Genomic DNA, 12,024 nt, shown 5'->3' with positions numbered 1-12,024 from the left:
GCTTGAAGATCCCACCAAAGTGGTGCCTTGCATCAGGCTCGATTTAGGAAATGTGCACTTTAACCAAAAACTTTGAGGATGTTGAAATTCTTCAGATTGTTTTATCATTTGAAAAACAAACTTTGAAAGAATTAAGTTAAAGGTGAAGAGTTCAGCTTTTTTCCTCCATCAACTGGGTGTTCAGCTTCAGTTTCAGGCCTTGAGCTGTGTTGGAAGGAGTTGCTGTTCAACAATGTCTGTGTCCAAAAAAAAATAAAATAAGACAGCTTGAACTGCTGGTGTCCCCTGTTAGTTTCCATCAATGATATCTGCAGATGCTGTGTCCTTTGGGCAGCTCTCTCCAGCTGTACTCCTAATGCAGCTTGTTACCAAGGGAGTGATTACAAAGCCTGGAATTTCTTCCCTTGTGCTCCTGGGCCAGTTGTGAAGCCCTCGGGGCCAGTTCAGCGAAGCCTGTGGGGCAGGACATTGCTGGGTGGTATCAGATGGGAATCCAGCTCCCCAACCTGGTGTAGGATCCTCTTTGCCCTTGGGGTTTTTGCTTTCCTGAAGCCCCCCCCCCCTCGGTGGGTTGCTCCTTTCTGTGTGGGTCAAGCGCTGAAGCAGAGAAAGGTTCTCGTGGGGTTTCGTAGAGGGCTGTGCTTTGGGAACAGCGGGTACTTTTTTGGGGTGTCTTGGGCTGCGTGCGTACGGTTTGAGCAAGAGTCATGCAGGGCAGTGTGGTTTAACCACAGCTTCTGCCTCTTCCCCGGAAGGTGCAATGGACTTCAGTGCTCAGAGTTTTGCATTTCTGTATTAATGTTTACTGAAATGAGCAAAGAGCTATGCAATCCCATCCTGGCATGGGTGCGAATTTCCCTTCAGTTTTAAATCTTCTTTAAAGGCAAAGGGATTATACTTTTAAGATATTGAGAGAGAGATGTAGAATATTTCCTTTGGAGAGACTTGAGGTGAAAAGACTTGATGCCAGAAGTTACTGCTGTGGACATGTTAACTCTTTTTACAGGAGCAGCTGGGGGTTGTATATATCATTACCTTTTAATCTGCCTATAAATTGCAGGTTCATTCTCCTCTTCGAAGCTCCTTAACATTCAAATTGTTCTTTTTCTCTACCCATACATATCAATTGCAACTGGTTGTCTTACTGCATTCTTCTTCCCATTGCATTACTACCGAAGGTAACTTTCTTGCTTGCTTTTAGGATAAAGTGTGGTTTTTATTTTCCTAGAAGAGGCAGACTGTGCAACCTTCAGAGGTTGCTTGTGGTCATCCTGCTGCCTGTCTTGTACTGGAGATCTTCTCTGCATCCCTGCGTGTCTTCTGGTGGACTTTTTGTGGAGACCCCTGAGATGCTGTGGATTTACAGCCTCGCTTGTCTTTTGGTACCTTGAGTAAGCATGTTCTGCCAGGCTTCTCTGGATCTCCTACTCCATTTCTGATTAAAACTTGAGATCTTCCCCTCCTTCGCTTAAAAAGACCTGTCTGTAGCCATCTTTGTGGAGAGAATATTCTTTTTCTCTCCAACTTCTGTGAACTTTCATCCCAGGACCTCTCCAGCTCTTGATCTTGCCTTTGTTCCTGTCTTGGTAGCTAGCTCTGACCATGCTGTGAATTCCTGTGAAATGCTTCTATTTTCTAGCAAGTTTGCAGATTTCTGTAGTGTGCTAAGCACAGGATTTTATATTTCATCAAGAAAAAGTAAAACTGCCTGTTCATCTCCTTTTAGGCTTTCTGGGATTCCCAGAGCAAAAGCATTTATCCCTTGCATAATCCTGCATTGCTTTCGGATTGTGTGATAGGTTAAGGTCCTCTCCGGGAGTGCTTTTGCAGAAGCAGCACGCGATAGCGGTGCTTTGGTGTGCCACAAGGAACTGCCTGCAAGCACGGTTTCCTAAATCTTCACATTTCTTCTGAATGCGGAGAGAGCGCAGTAGAGGCACAGCACTAGGAAAAGGCAATTCTTTCCCTCTAAAGATTTTTAGTCTTTGCTATGTTAAAGTTTGGGACTGTTCAGAAATAACTGATTCTGTTGCGTTTCCTCAGTGCAGTGATCAGGACACACAATTTTCTTGACCTGCTCCATCTGAGGGAAAAAAAATAATAAAATAAAAACTGAGGATGTTATTTCTGAAGCTTGCTTGCTGCTGGGAGTTTTGTGTCCTATTTGGCAACAACCTGACAGGTAACTTGATTCACTGTGATGAAACTGCGGAGAAATTGAAATGAGATTTAAACAGGATATAATGTTGAAGTTTCAGCTTTGATCTTTATTTCACTAACAGTTCTGCTGCTTGTCACTGGACTGGAAATGCCCAGTTAAAGTGTTTTTGGTCCTCAGAGGAGACACATTTCTGATCAAGTACCATCTTGCAGAGTGAGGTTAGATGAAGTGCAATTCCCTGACGTGGTTTGTGGGTCACTGTTCTTAACATCCTTTGGAAGTCCTAGACACATCTCTTGTCCAGTTACATTTAAAATGAGAAGAAGAGAAGGGAAGACACTGGATTTCTTGCTGTGTACCAGCCTCACCTCCTGCTCTGTCGATTCAGAGCCAGCAAGCTTGGGGTGATGCTACGGCCAAGACCTGCTCTAAACCAAATCTTGGTACTCATTAAGCAGTACAGTCCTTAAGATGAACAGAAGGTGCTCTTTGAGTGCTCTGGCATGGTAGGATAGCTTATTTCCTTTCTGCACTAGGAACTCCTTGCCCTGGTAACCATCACAGCAATGCCATCATTGTGTCCCTTCTGCTTGTGCCACCTGAACTGCGTCCGAGTCTCCGTTGTACAAAAAAAAAAAAGCTTTGTATAGAGATCTCCCGGCTAGATTGTCTAGGAACACGTTAAAGATGTAGGAAGCGGTGCTGGGGTGCAGTAGGAGACACTGATACACATCCAGCAGCCTGGGTTGGTGGGAATATTTTGTCTAAGAGATGGTTCTGTGTCACAGGGTCCTGCTCTGGTTTGACAGGCCCATGAGAAATTCAACTTAGGCATTTAGGTTTTCTGACTCCCCCATCCTCCAAATCAGGAGGCTCATCCTAATGAGATGATGTGTTGCAGAGAGCATTAAAAGGTGTAGATGGGGCAAGCCAATACAGAGCTTAAATAATTAGCAATAATTTCTGTTACACTGGCCTGGAAGATTTTTGCATAAGTGAGTGACAGAGTTGCTTAGGTTCCATCTCGGCAAAACTCTCCCTGGCAAATTCTCTCTTGAGAGCTTACAACTCTTGCTTGAGCCAATAAACTGAAAACCGCATCCAAAACCATCAGGTATGCCTTGATATCACAGAATGCAGGGAAAGCTTCCTTGCGTGGGGAAGCCTCAGACAGCCTGTCGTTCCATGGTTAACTTGAAAGCTGCTTATATTTAAACATGGACTGTTATTTTATGATTTGTCACTTTGAGAGGCCTTTGCAGGGACCTATTCCAAAAATGTCAGGGTCTGAACAGCATGTCCCTAAATTTCTAAACATTCTTCTGATATTAAAGGGTCAGTTTCCCCAGGGTGAAATCTGGAGAGGGAAGGAAGAAAATTTTACAACTCTACAGAAAGTAGTAATGGGAACTTTTATTTTTGTTTGCCATCGCTTTTTGATTCAGCTGTAAGTATTCTTCATTGAAAAGTGACTTTTATTTTCTCTTTTTAGATGCAGAGATTGGCTGGCCTAGAGAGACTGTTCAGGAAGCTCTGAGCTCACTGATGGGGTTGAGAAAGACTAGGGACACTGCAAATCTTGAACTCCAGTACTGAAAACGTTCGACTTTTAATGCGTACATTGCACCAGTCTCTAACTTGTGGCTGCATGAAAACCTCATGGTAGCAGTTGGAGGCAGCCAAATGGCTCCTGGAGATACGGTGACGGTTCTGTTATCTGCAGTAGCTTTACTGTCACATGAAAAGCAAAAGCACCACAACCTGATGCTTCTCAGCTGTGGAGCTGGCTTGGACCAGCTCCAGAGCTCATGGCCAGGTGGCAGCTGTGCAGGCTCGGTGCGGAGGGATGATAATAGCACGGAGCTGTAAACAGGACGCTCCACCCTGCCTCGGCGCCTCTCCCGCGTCCTCCTCCTTCTGCCCGAAACACTGCTGTGCACACAGCCTTTGCACCCTAAGGAAGGGCAACCTGCCTCCAGCAGCACCCTGCCCTGCATCTCCTGGCTGCCCCCTGCCCTTTGGGCTTCCCGGTGCTGCTTAAAAACAAATGGAATTGTTCGGTAGCAGAGTTGCACTTCATGAAAAGGAAGGACGGTTCTTGCTGTTCATACATTAATAGCTTTAGGTGTTTGTCAGCTGTCGTATACAATTGATGCAGGAGGCCAGGTTATCTCTGCTCTCGGTCGTGTCTCTTCTCGAGGTCCTTTCAGGCTGGTTTTGACTGCGTTGCCCTGTTGAAGGTTTGGAGTACAAAGTTGAGCCCAGTCGCTCTGGGTGCGATGGTTATATCAAAGGGGGGTCTCTTGGAGAGCTTTGTGGGTGACGTGTGCTGTCAAAGCAGCGGGGGAGGGGGGCTGCCGTATGGCAGGAGCCTTTGGTTCTTCTGCCGGCAGCCTTGTTGGGGAGAGCAGCATGAGCCAGCTGAAGTCGTACGTAATGGAAATGCAAGTAACGTAGCCTGTGGGGGCAATGAGGCACTGAAGAGGAAGCTGCAAATACTAACGAGTTTCTAAATTAGAGTTAGTGGTAGCTGTCTTACTGTTAACTGTTGGGCGCAGGGAGTGTGCCTTGACATGCCAGCTGGACCCAACACAATAAGCCTTTAATCCAGTGTGGACCTTATGAGGTGTGGCTGTCATGCAAGGACTAATGCTTCTCTCGCCCTCCCACCTGGCTTTTTGTTCCTACCCTTTTCTCACCTAGAACTCGAATGCCACTGCTCAAATGGTGTTTTAGCTGATAAAAAGATGTATTTACCAGGCCATGTCACTGGAACAGTCTCAGCGTGGGCCTGCCATGGGTGCTGCAACACCTTTGTATACAGAGGTATTTGGCAAACACAACATAGTGCTTAACAGTTTTAATGCTGGTTTTAGTGTGGTTAACTCAGGTTACCTGCCTGCCATGCCCTCGTTTTGAGGAGGAAGGAGAGAATGTCTGTACACAAAGCACCTGGAGCAGAGAGCTGTGCATGGCCTTAATATCTTGCCAGGAGGCCACAGGGCTGGTTCTAATGTGCGTGGTAATTTGCATGTCTAATCAAAATGAAGTGCAAACAGAACTTTGCTGCTGGCTTGAACTTGCCTCTTGCTTGTTGCCTTTTTGGTTTTGACGACAACACCTTTTTTCAGCTGCAAGGGTGACGACAGGGCTGCAGAAAAGGGCAGCTGTGCTGTCTGCTCATGGTCCATGCGTTGATCCCATCTGGTTTGGAGTTGGCCAGGGTGCGATGGAGAAGACGGGGAGGGCGTAGCAAAGTGCATGCTGTATGTCTGCCCTTGTCGTAGCCTGCCAAGAGAGACACTGGGCTCTCCGTCCTTGTGATGGGATTGCGCTGGCTTACATCATTGCTGACACGCAAACTTAAACTAGTCTTATTTACAAAGCATTTCTGTTAATCATTCTAGCTACCGTTATGAAAGTAATGTCTGAACAGGCGGTGTGGCCATCTCATGGAAGCTGGGCAGACCCAGAGCTCCCGGATTTGAGCTCAGGCCCTGCCAGCGATGCGTTATGACAGTGAACAGGTTGCGCATCTCCCCATCTGGTCTTCGCTGAACGAGTGCACGCACCTGCTAATGACACCAAGCGCTCGTGCGGTCCCGCTGGAGGATCCAAAATTCTGCAGGTGTTCTCTTGGCCTCCTTGAAACTGGAAGTGAGCAATAGCACGCTTCCTTGGGGGAAACTGAGTCACACAGTCTCCCTTTCGCTGTTGGGTCTCACCATGGGTGAGAGCCTGGGTTCTCCGGCTAAGCATTGTGCCCCAGCTGGTAAGAAATACGGCTTTACAGACAGCGTAGTGTTGGTTTTTTTCCTACAGTGTTCATAGAGAAGCAGTATGGACCTGCTGAGTATCTCTCTCGGTTGTGTAGCAGCTACCTCGATGTTGACTGGAATGTCTAATTAATGATTTCAAGCAGCCACTTAAGGACTGCAATAAAATCTCTGCTTCTAGAGAAGCAATCTCTTGGTGATAAGCGTGAGTATGGGGCTCTGCAGCGGAGCAGAGGCGTCTATCGGAGGGCAGATTGGGCAGTCAATCCACCAGCCCTTGCTGGCCCACTCTCCTGAAGTGGTGTTTCTGTTGCTGCTTGTTTTCAAGAGCTGACTTGGAGCAGCAGAACTGCCCACGCTGAGGCTGGGCAGCTGCGTGGCCTTGGCAGGGAAGAGCTGCTGCAGTTGTGAGAGTGAGAATCCGCTGGGCACGTTAGAAGCAATAGGACTCTGGTTGCCGAAAAATAAATGGACTTCTTCAGGCTATACCGACTAGTTCCCTCCTTGCGGTCTTTGCAATGGATATGAGCTTGTTAATTGTGATAGCTGTTGCTGAATCTTGGCTTTGGAAGTCTAATCTTGTTTTCTTTTTCCCCCTTGTCTAGCTAGTGTTCCCTGTGCTGCTGCTGTTGAGAAGACCTGCCGTCCTTGGCAGCCCCATGTGCGACGCACCTCTTCCTTAGACACCATCGTGGGCTCCTACCTGTTGGGACAGTGGCCAAGGGACGCTGAAGGTGCTTCCGCTTCATGCATGAATGACAAAGCCACCCAGGTATAACTGCCTGCAGACTGCCCTTGAAGTCTCTGGGCTGGAAGAGGGCTGCAGAACAGAAATGAGCTGTGTAAACTGGGGGTGAATAGGGAAGGCATTAAATTTCCATCCGTCCAGCTGCAACTTTCTAGGAAGGCTTTTTTTTTTTCTTCCCCTTTTGCTTCTCAGCTTCAATTGATTCCACTTTGGTGCGGAGTTAGAATTTCCTTGGCCTTGTTTGGAGGCAGATGGCCTCTGGCTTTCTTCTCCAGTGCTGGCTCAATGCTAGATTTTTTTTTATTATTTTTTTTTCCCGGCTTGCGGTTCTGGGCCAAGTCCTTATATAAAGCTCATGGGCTGTGTGCCACGCGCTGCGAGAAGTCAAGGGTGCTCCCACAGAAGGGCTCACTAGCACAAGCGGCGTGGCTCTCCACTGCAAAATGGAAAAGCTCCAGACCTCGAGGAACTCTTAGCAACCTGTAAATATTACTGTATGGCAGCAAATAGTGCTTGCCTATCTGCAGAGGTGAAAGAATTTAGAAGGATAAGAGCATCCGTTTGTTTAACAAGTCATTTGTTTAGCACGTTCAGTCTCTGTTAACTTGCTGTTTGATCTTTGCTATTCAACAATTTATTACTGGGCTGTTTGCAGGAAATTCTCAATTGGATTCCAACTTCCATTGTCCTCTTCCAAAGTATTCTTGCTTGCTTTTGTTTCGGTTCTAGTGCCCAAGAGTGCTGCCGAGGGCAGAGGGCATGCTGGAAAGGAAGGGAAAGAATTTGTCTAACTTTATTTTTACTCTTCCTTTCTGTCTTCAGCAGCAGTGGTGGGAACACTTAACCCCAGTGTTTTGGGGCTAATTAGGTTTTTTTTGCACGTGGCCCTTTTGGGGAAAGGGTCGGAGAAGAGGGGCACCTCCTTCTTTCCAGAATGGAAGATACCACTGTGTTAATTCAGGCTCTACTGAGCATGGAGCCGATCACTCCTCTCTGCAGTGAACAGGCCAGGTGTGCCGCAGTCTTTCATCGGTTATCTGCAAGTGTCTTGCAAATGCTAATTTTACCTTGCAACATGCCTGTGAAATGAGCAGCGATCTCCACTGTTTCACACACAAACCTCTCCGTGTGTCATATGACTTGTCTGTTGAAAGCTGGGAATAAAGTCCTGGGTTCTAGCCTGCCCTCTGTATTAACAAAATGTTCCTCATCATGACTGCCAGGACTTTGCCACTCCTTCCATGTTTTCAGGCTTAATAGTTATCAAACTTGGGACTTTCTCTGCTAGCCAGTACATGTTTACCTCCCTCCTTATTCAGCTACTGATCAGCTGTTTTGCAGAGCTCTGTAGATTTGCTATCATAAGGTGGTTAAGTGAGCGATACAACTGCAGGTGCTCAGCGTGGGGGCGAGGATGGCAGCACTATACATGATTGGAGCTTGTGGCTTTATCTTGCTGTGCAAAGCATATTTTTTTTCTCTCCTTTTTCTGAGGAAGCGGTTTTGCCACAGTTAGTACAAAAGGTTCTGTAATTTCCTTCTGCCTTGACAGTCTGCCTGTGAGAGGTGGGACGCATATGCGCTCTTTATTTTCAGGCCCTCCTGTTGCAAACAGCGTCTTTTCTTCCTTTTTAGGCCCTCAGTTTTTTGTGAGCACCGCTGCAGTGCTCGGAGTATCACAGCAATACACTGCAGTAAGTGACTTCTCAAAACGGGTCAGGAGGCTTCCAGTGACTTGCGGAGGGTTTCTGTCACGTCCTGCAAAGCAGGACTGTTCTTAGCAGCTGGAGTTCAGCTTCCCACAGACTTGCTTCTTGCAGTAATGTGGGATAGGGCTGTGGTCTTGTGTCTTAAACCTTTGCCTCTTCTCCTTAGCTTTCTTATGCACATGATCTACTGGGATATAAAATGACACAATGTTTTGGGATAACAGCCAAATAATGATGTTTGAGTTGTTTAGGAGAGAATATTTGAGGTAGGAAATGAGATCAGATATGCCATGTGCTGAAACGGCAAGGTTGGTCTTTGCCGTAGGATTTCCTATCGCGTTGGTCTGTTCTTTAGCTCTGCTTGGCATGGTTCAGGGGTGGCACTGGGATGGCTGCGACCAACTGCTCTGAGCTTAGCAAGGACCACAGAGCATGGTTCAGGCTGAACGGTTTTCTTCTCTCAAACCAAACTGAGCACTGCGTTGAAACGAACTCTGCCGTGATGTCTGCTGCTTAGAGGCATTGCAGAATGGAGATCTAGAGAACAAATCGTTTTTGCTGTAGGGGACGCAGCGTGCTCTGCTTACAGTGGTGTGTGTGAGGAGGGGTTTCATTCAGAGCCTGTTAAGTCAGGAGAGGGTTGGATTTCTGCCTGGAAATCACCTGTATCCCTTTTCAGAAGGGAAACCTGGTACCTGTCTGGGTAACTTGCCTTGTTCCTTTGGTTTAAATAAATTTTAAAACCTGTTTTGAGAGAAGAGGCTTCTGTCATCCCCATGACTCAACAGGGTTGTTTAAAACAGCTGCTGTTCTTGCAGTAGCCTCTGGGGAGATCACTTAAGCTGCTTGGAGAGGAACTGTTCTCAGGCCCTTGCACCTTCTGGCAGGCTGTCGCTGAGGATGGAGGAGGGAAGGATCATCCAAAGCCTCCCACAGAAATGGCAGGCAGCAGTGACACACAGGGTGAGCGTTTTGAGAGGCGCTGAAATGTGATGTTGGGGAAAAAATGATGGCTGGTCTTGAAAATGATGTGCCTTGGGACTGTTACGGTCCTGGAGTCTGCTGAGAGGGAAGGAAGTTCACACCCTTTGCTGATCAGATTAACAGCCCTTTCTGATTCCCATTGATATTCAAAATGTAGCTGTTGCTTGGAAAACAGCTGTGTAATGTGGTGCTGAGGCTGTTTTTCTGCATGAAGAGAGTCAGCTGAGCGCTGCCAGCCCTGCAGACAGAGGGATGTGAGCTGGAGAGGCAGCTGGGTTCTTCCAGCGCTCCGGCAGCAGCGGCAGCAGTCACTCTGCAGGCCAAACTCTGGTTTTGGTTACGCCTTTGAACTCCGATTCGGGAGCCTGAGGTCTCAGAAGCAAGTTGTGCGTTCTCACAGTTGGGTGAGGCTTTTCCTCTCGGTAATGCTTCTTCGTACAATGAGTGCCTGAAACCCTACGTCACCCTTCATCAGGCGGGCGCCTGTGCGAGCAGCGCAGGGGGTGGTTGTGGTTGTGTCTCTGGAGTAGTGGTTTGGTGCCCTTGTCTCGGCAGGTACTTGTGGTGATCAAGCCACTGACTTCTGGGCGAGTCTCTTGCCGTGTAGGTCTGTGAGGTCCAGTTTCCTGATAGGCACAAATCTGGCCAAAATGACTTTGTTTTGGCAAATATAAATAGAGGGATCTCTCTTAATGCACGTTATTGAGTATTGTATTAATGGGGGGAGACTGGAATAGGACTGTGAACGGGCAGTAGTTGATGGCTTATTCTTAGGACTCTACCACCAGTCTCTAAACCAGTAAATGTTGTGATTATTCTCAGCGGTGTTTCTCATCACTTCAGACTCCAGTGTCCTGGCATGACGCAGAAGTGGGGAAAGCCAACTCCAGTGCTCACAAGCGTTCTGCTTCTTGGGGTAGCACAGATCACCGCAGAGAGGTAAAATAGACTGCTCCCAGTGCTTGAGTAAGATCTGTGTTCGTTGCTAATGTATCGGAGGCTCCTGCTTGCATGGGAGGGGAGTGGGAGGACAGGACAGTACTGAAGATGAGACCTTAGCCCTTGTTCTCATCCCTAATGCTCTCTGATTCAACTAAAGACGGATCTTGTTGGCTTCCTCTAGCTGGTGGCTCTTGTAAAGTAGCTCCACTGAAACTCGGTGCATTGCTCGTCGGTGTCGTGGCGTAGGGGGGTTCCAGCGGGGCCTGGTTCCTAACCCACCGTAGGTGGAGGATAACCCAGACCCCCTTAGAGGAATGGCACTGGCCGTGTTGCAACAGGGGAGCTTGTGACGAGGCCTCGCCAGTACTTCTGGTCCATCCTTTGAGAGGTGGCCAGAGCTGCTGCTTGTGTGACTGAAACCGTCTCTATTTTGGCACTTCCGTGTGCGTTGGAAGAGAGGGGGGGAGGAGAGAGACAAGGCATGATCCTTTTTGGTGGAGGTGTGTTGGCTTGTCTGGTTCTGTAGCTGAAACTTTGTTTGCTAGATTGCCAAACTGAAGCAGCAGCTCCAGCGAACAAAGCTAAATGGCAGAAGTGGCAAAGAAAAGGAGAAGAGCTCCCCGCTCCAGGGGGACCACGCTGTCCTTGGATCTCTCAGGGTACGTTCACGTCTCCCCCTGCTCTGCTGTCACTGTATGTCCTCGTGAGGTGGAGAGCAAACTCCTTTGGGCAGGTGTCCAGGCTCTTCTCAGGCCTCTGCTCTCATGCCTGAGAAGGGAGAATTTTTTTTCTGTTCTCCCACCTCTTAAACGTGTCCCTGCGCTTTGATCTCCAGTTAGTTGAGTTTACATGACTCTGCTGTTAGTCTTCCACTGAGCCCTGGAGAGCTGTGGGAACAGAATGTAACTGCTGAGTTTGTGCAGATACAACTCTGACTTCTTTGATTCTGGATTGTTGCAGGACTCTCCTTCAGGCTTCCTTTCTCCATCTCTCGTCTTGAGGCTCAGCCCCTGCTTGCACAGGAGCCTGGAAGGGCTAAACCAGGAACTGGAGGAAGCGTTCGTGAAGGAACAGGGAGATGAAGAGCTTTTGCGGGTGAGTGAAGGCCACAGGATTGCCCTGAATCTTCTGAGTGGTCTTGGAAATCCTTTCCTCTAAAGACACTGCCCGTGTCTGTTTCTTGGCCATGGGGACAGTCCCTGTGTCTGGTTTTAGTTTGTTCTAGGCATGTAACTGTCTAAATTGGGTCAAGTGGCTGCTGGCTTCTCTCTTTCAAACTTGTTAGTGCTATGAGAGATCAGCCAGCAGTAATCTCAGGATGGATGACGCCTCATTGACAGCTTTAAGACACTATCTTAGACTGGCATCCAAAGGCTACTTTGTGCCGTGCGGATGTGGGAGAGGTGATCCCAGACGCCTTAGGGACCGAGGTGCGTTACAGGTACAGAAGGACCGATGTCCTCCTGGCTGCAGAAGGCTGCCTCGCTCCCTGCAGTGGAGGCTGTGCCTGTATCTGGATCCAGCACCCCCGGTAGCTGCTATCTGTAGGTGCAACTGCTGTTAAACCTCTTCCCTGCTGACAGGGCTTTCTTGTTCCTCTAAGACTTTGCTTCTTCCTTAGATATTGGATGTCCCAGACGGCCACAGGGCTCCAGCGCCTGCCCAGGGAGGCTCTGGAGATGCATCCCTGACTCTGGAGCCCAG

At 48.2% G+C, this 12,024-nt stretch overlaps 1 protein-coding gene across 1 annotated transcript in view; it reads left to right on the top strand.

Annotated features, from left to right (window-relative positions):
- Positions 1–6,542: 6,542 nt before the first annotated feature.
- FAM117A (family with sequence similarity 117, member A) overlaps positions 6,543–12,024 on the top strand; it is a gene marked incomplete at its 5' end in the record, with an annotated part of 6,994 nt that continues 1,512 nt past the window's right edge. Inside the window, 5 exon segments of the mRNA XM_009701428.1 lie at positions 6,543–6,709; positions 10,222–10,317; positions 10,866–10,979; positions 11,281–11,415; positions 11,942–12,024. Coding sequence (XP_009699730.1) covers positions 6,543–6,709; positions 10,222–10,317; positions 10,866–10,979; positions 11,281–11,415; positions 11,942–12,024 — 595 coding nt within the window.

The sequence above is a fragment of the Cariama cristata genome, unplaced genomic scaffold (assembly GCF_000690535.1).
Source record: "Cariama cristata isolate BGI_N322 unplaced genomic scaffold, ASM69053v1 scaffold38915, whole genome shotgun sequence".
NCBI classification, from domain to species: Eukaryota; Metazoa; Chordata; class Aves; order Cariamiformes; family Cariamidae; genus Cariama; species Cariama cristata.
The sequence above is the reverse complement of the archived record's forward strand: the minus strand, read 5'-3'. Positions and strand labels throughout refer to the sequence as shown.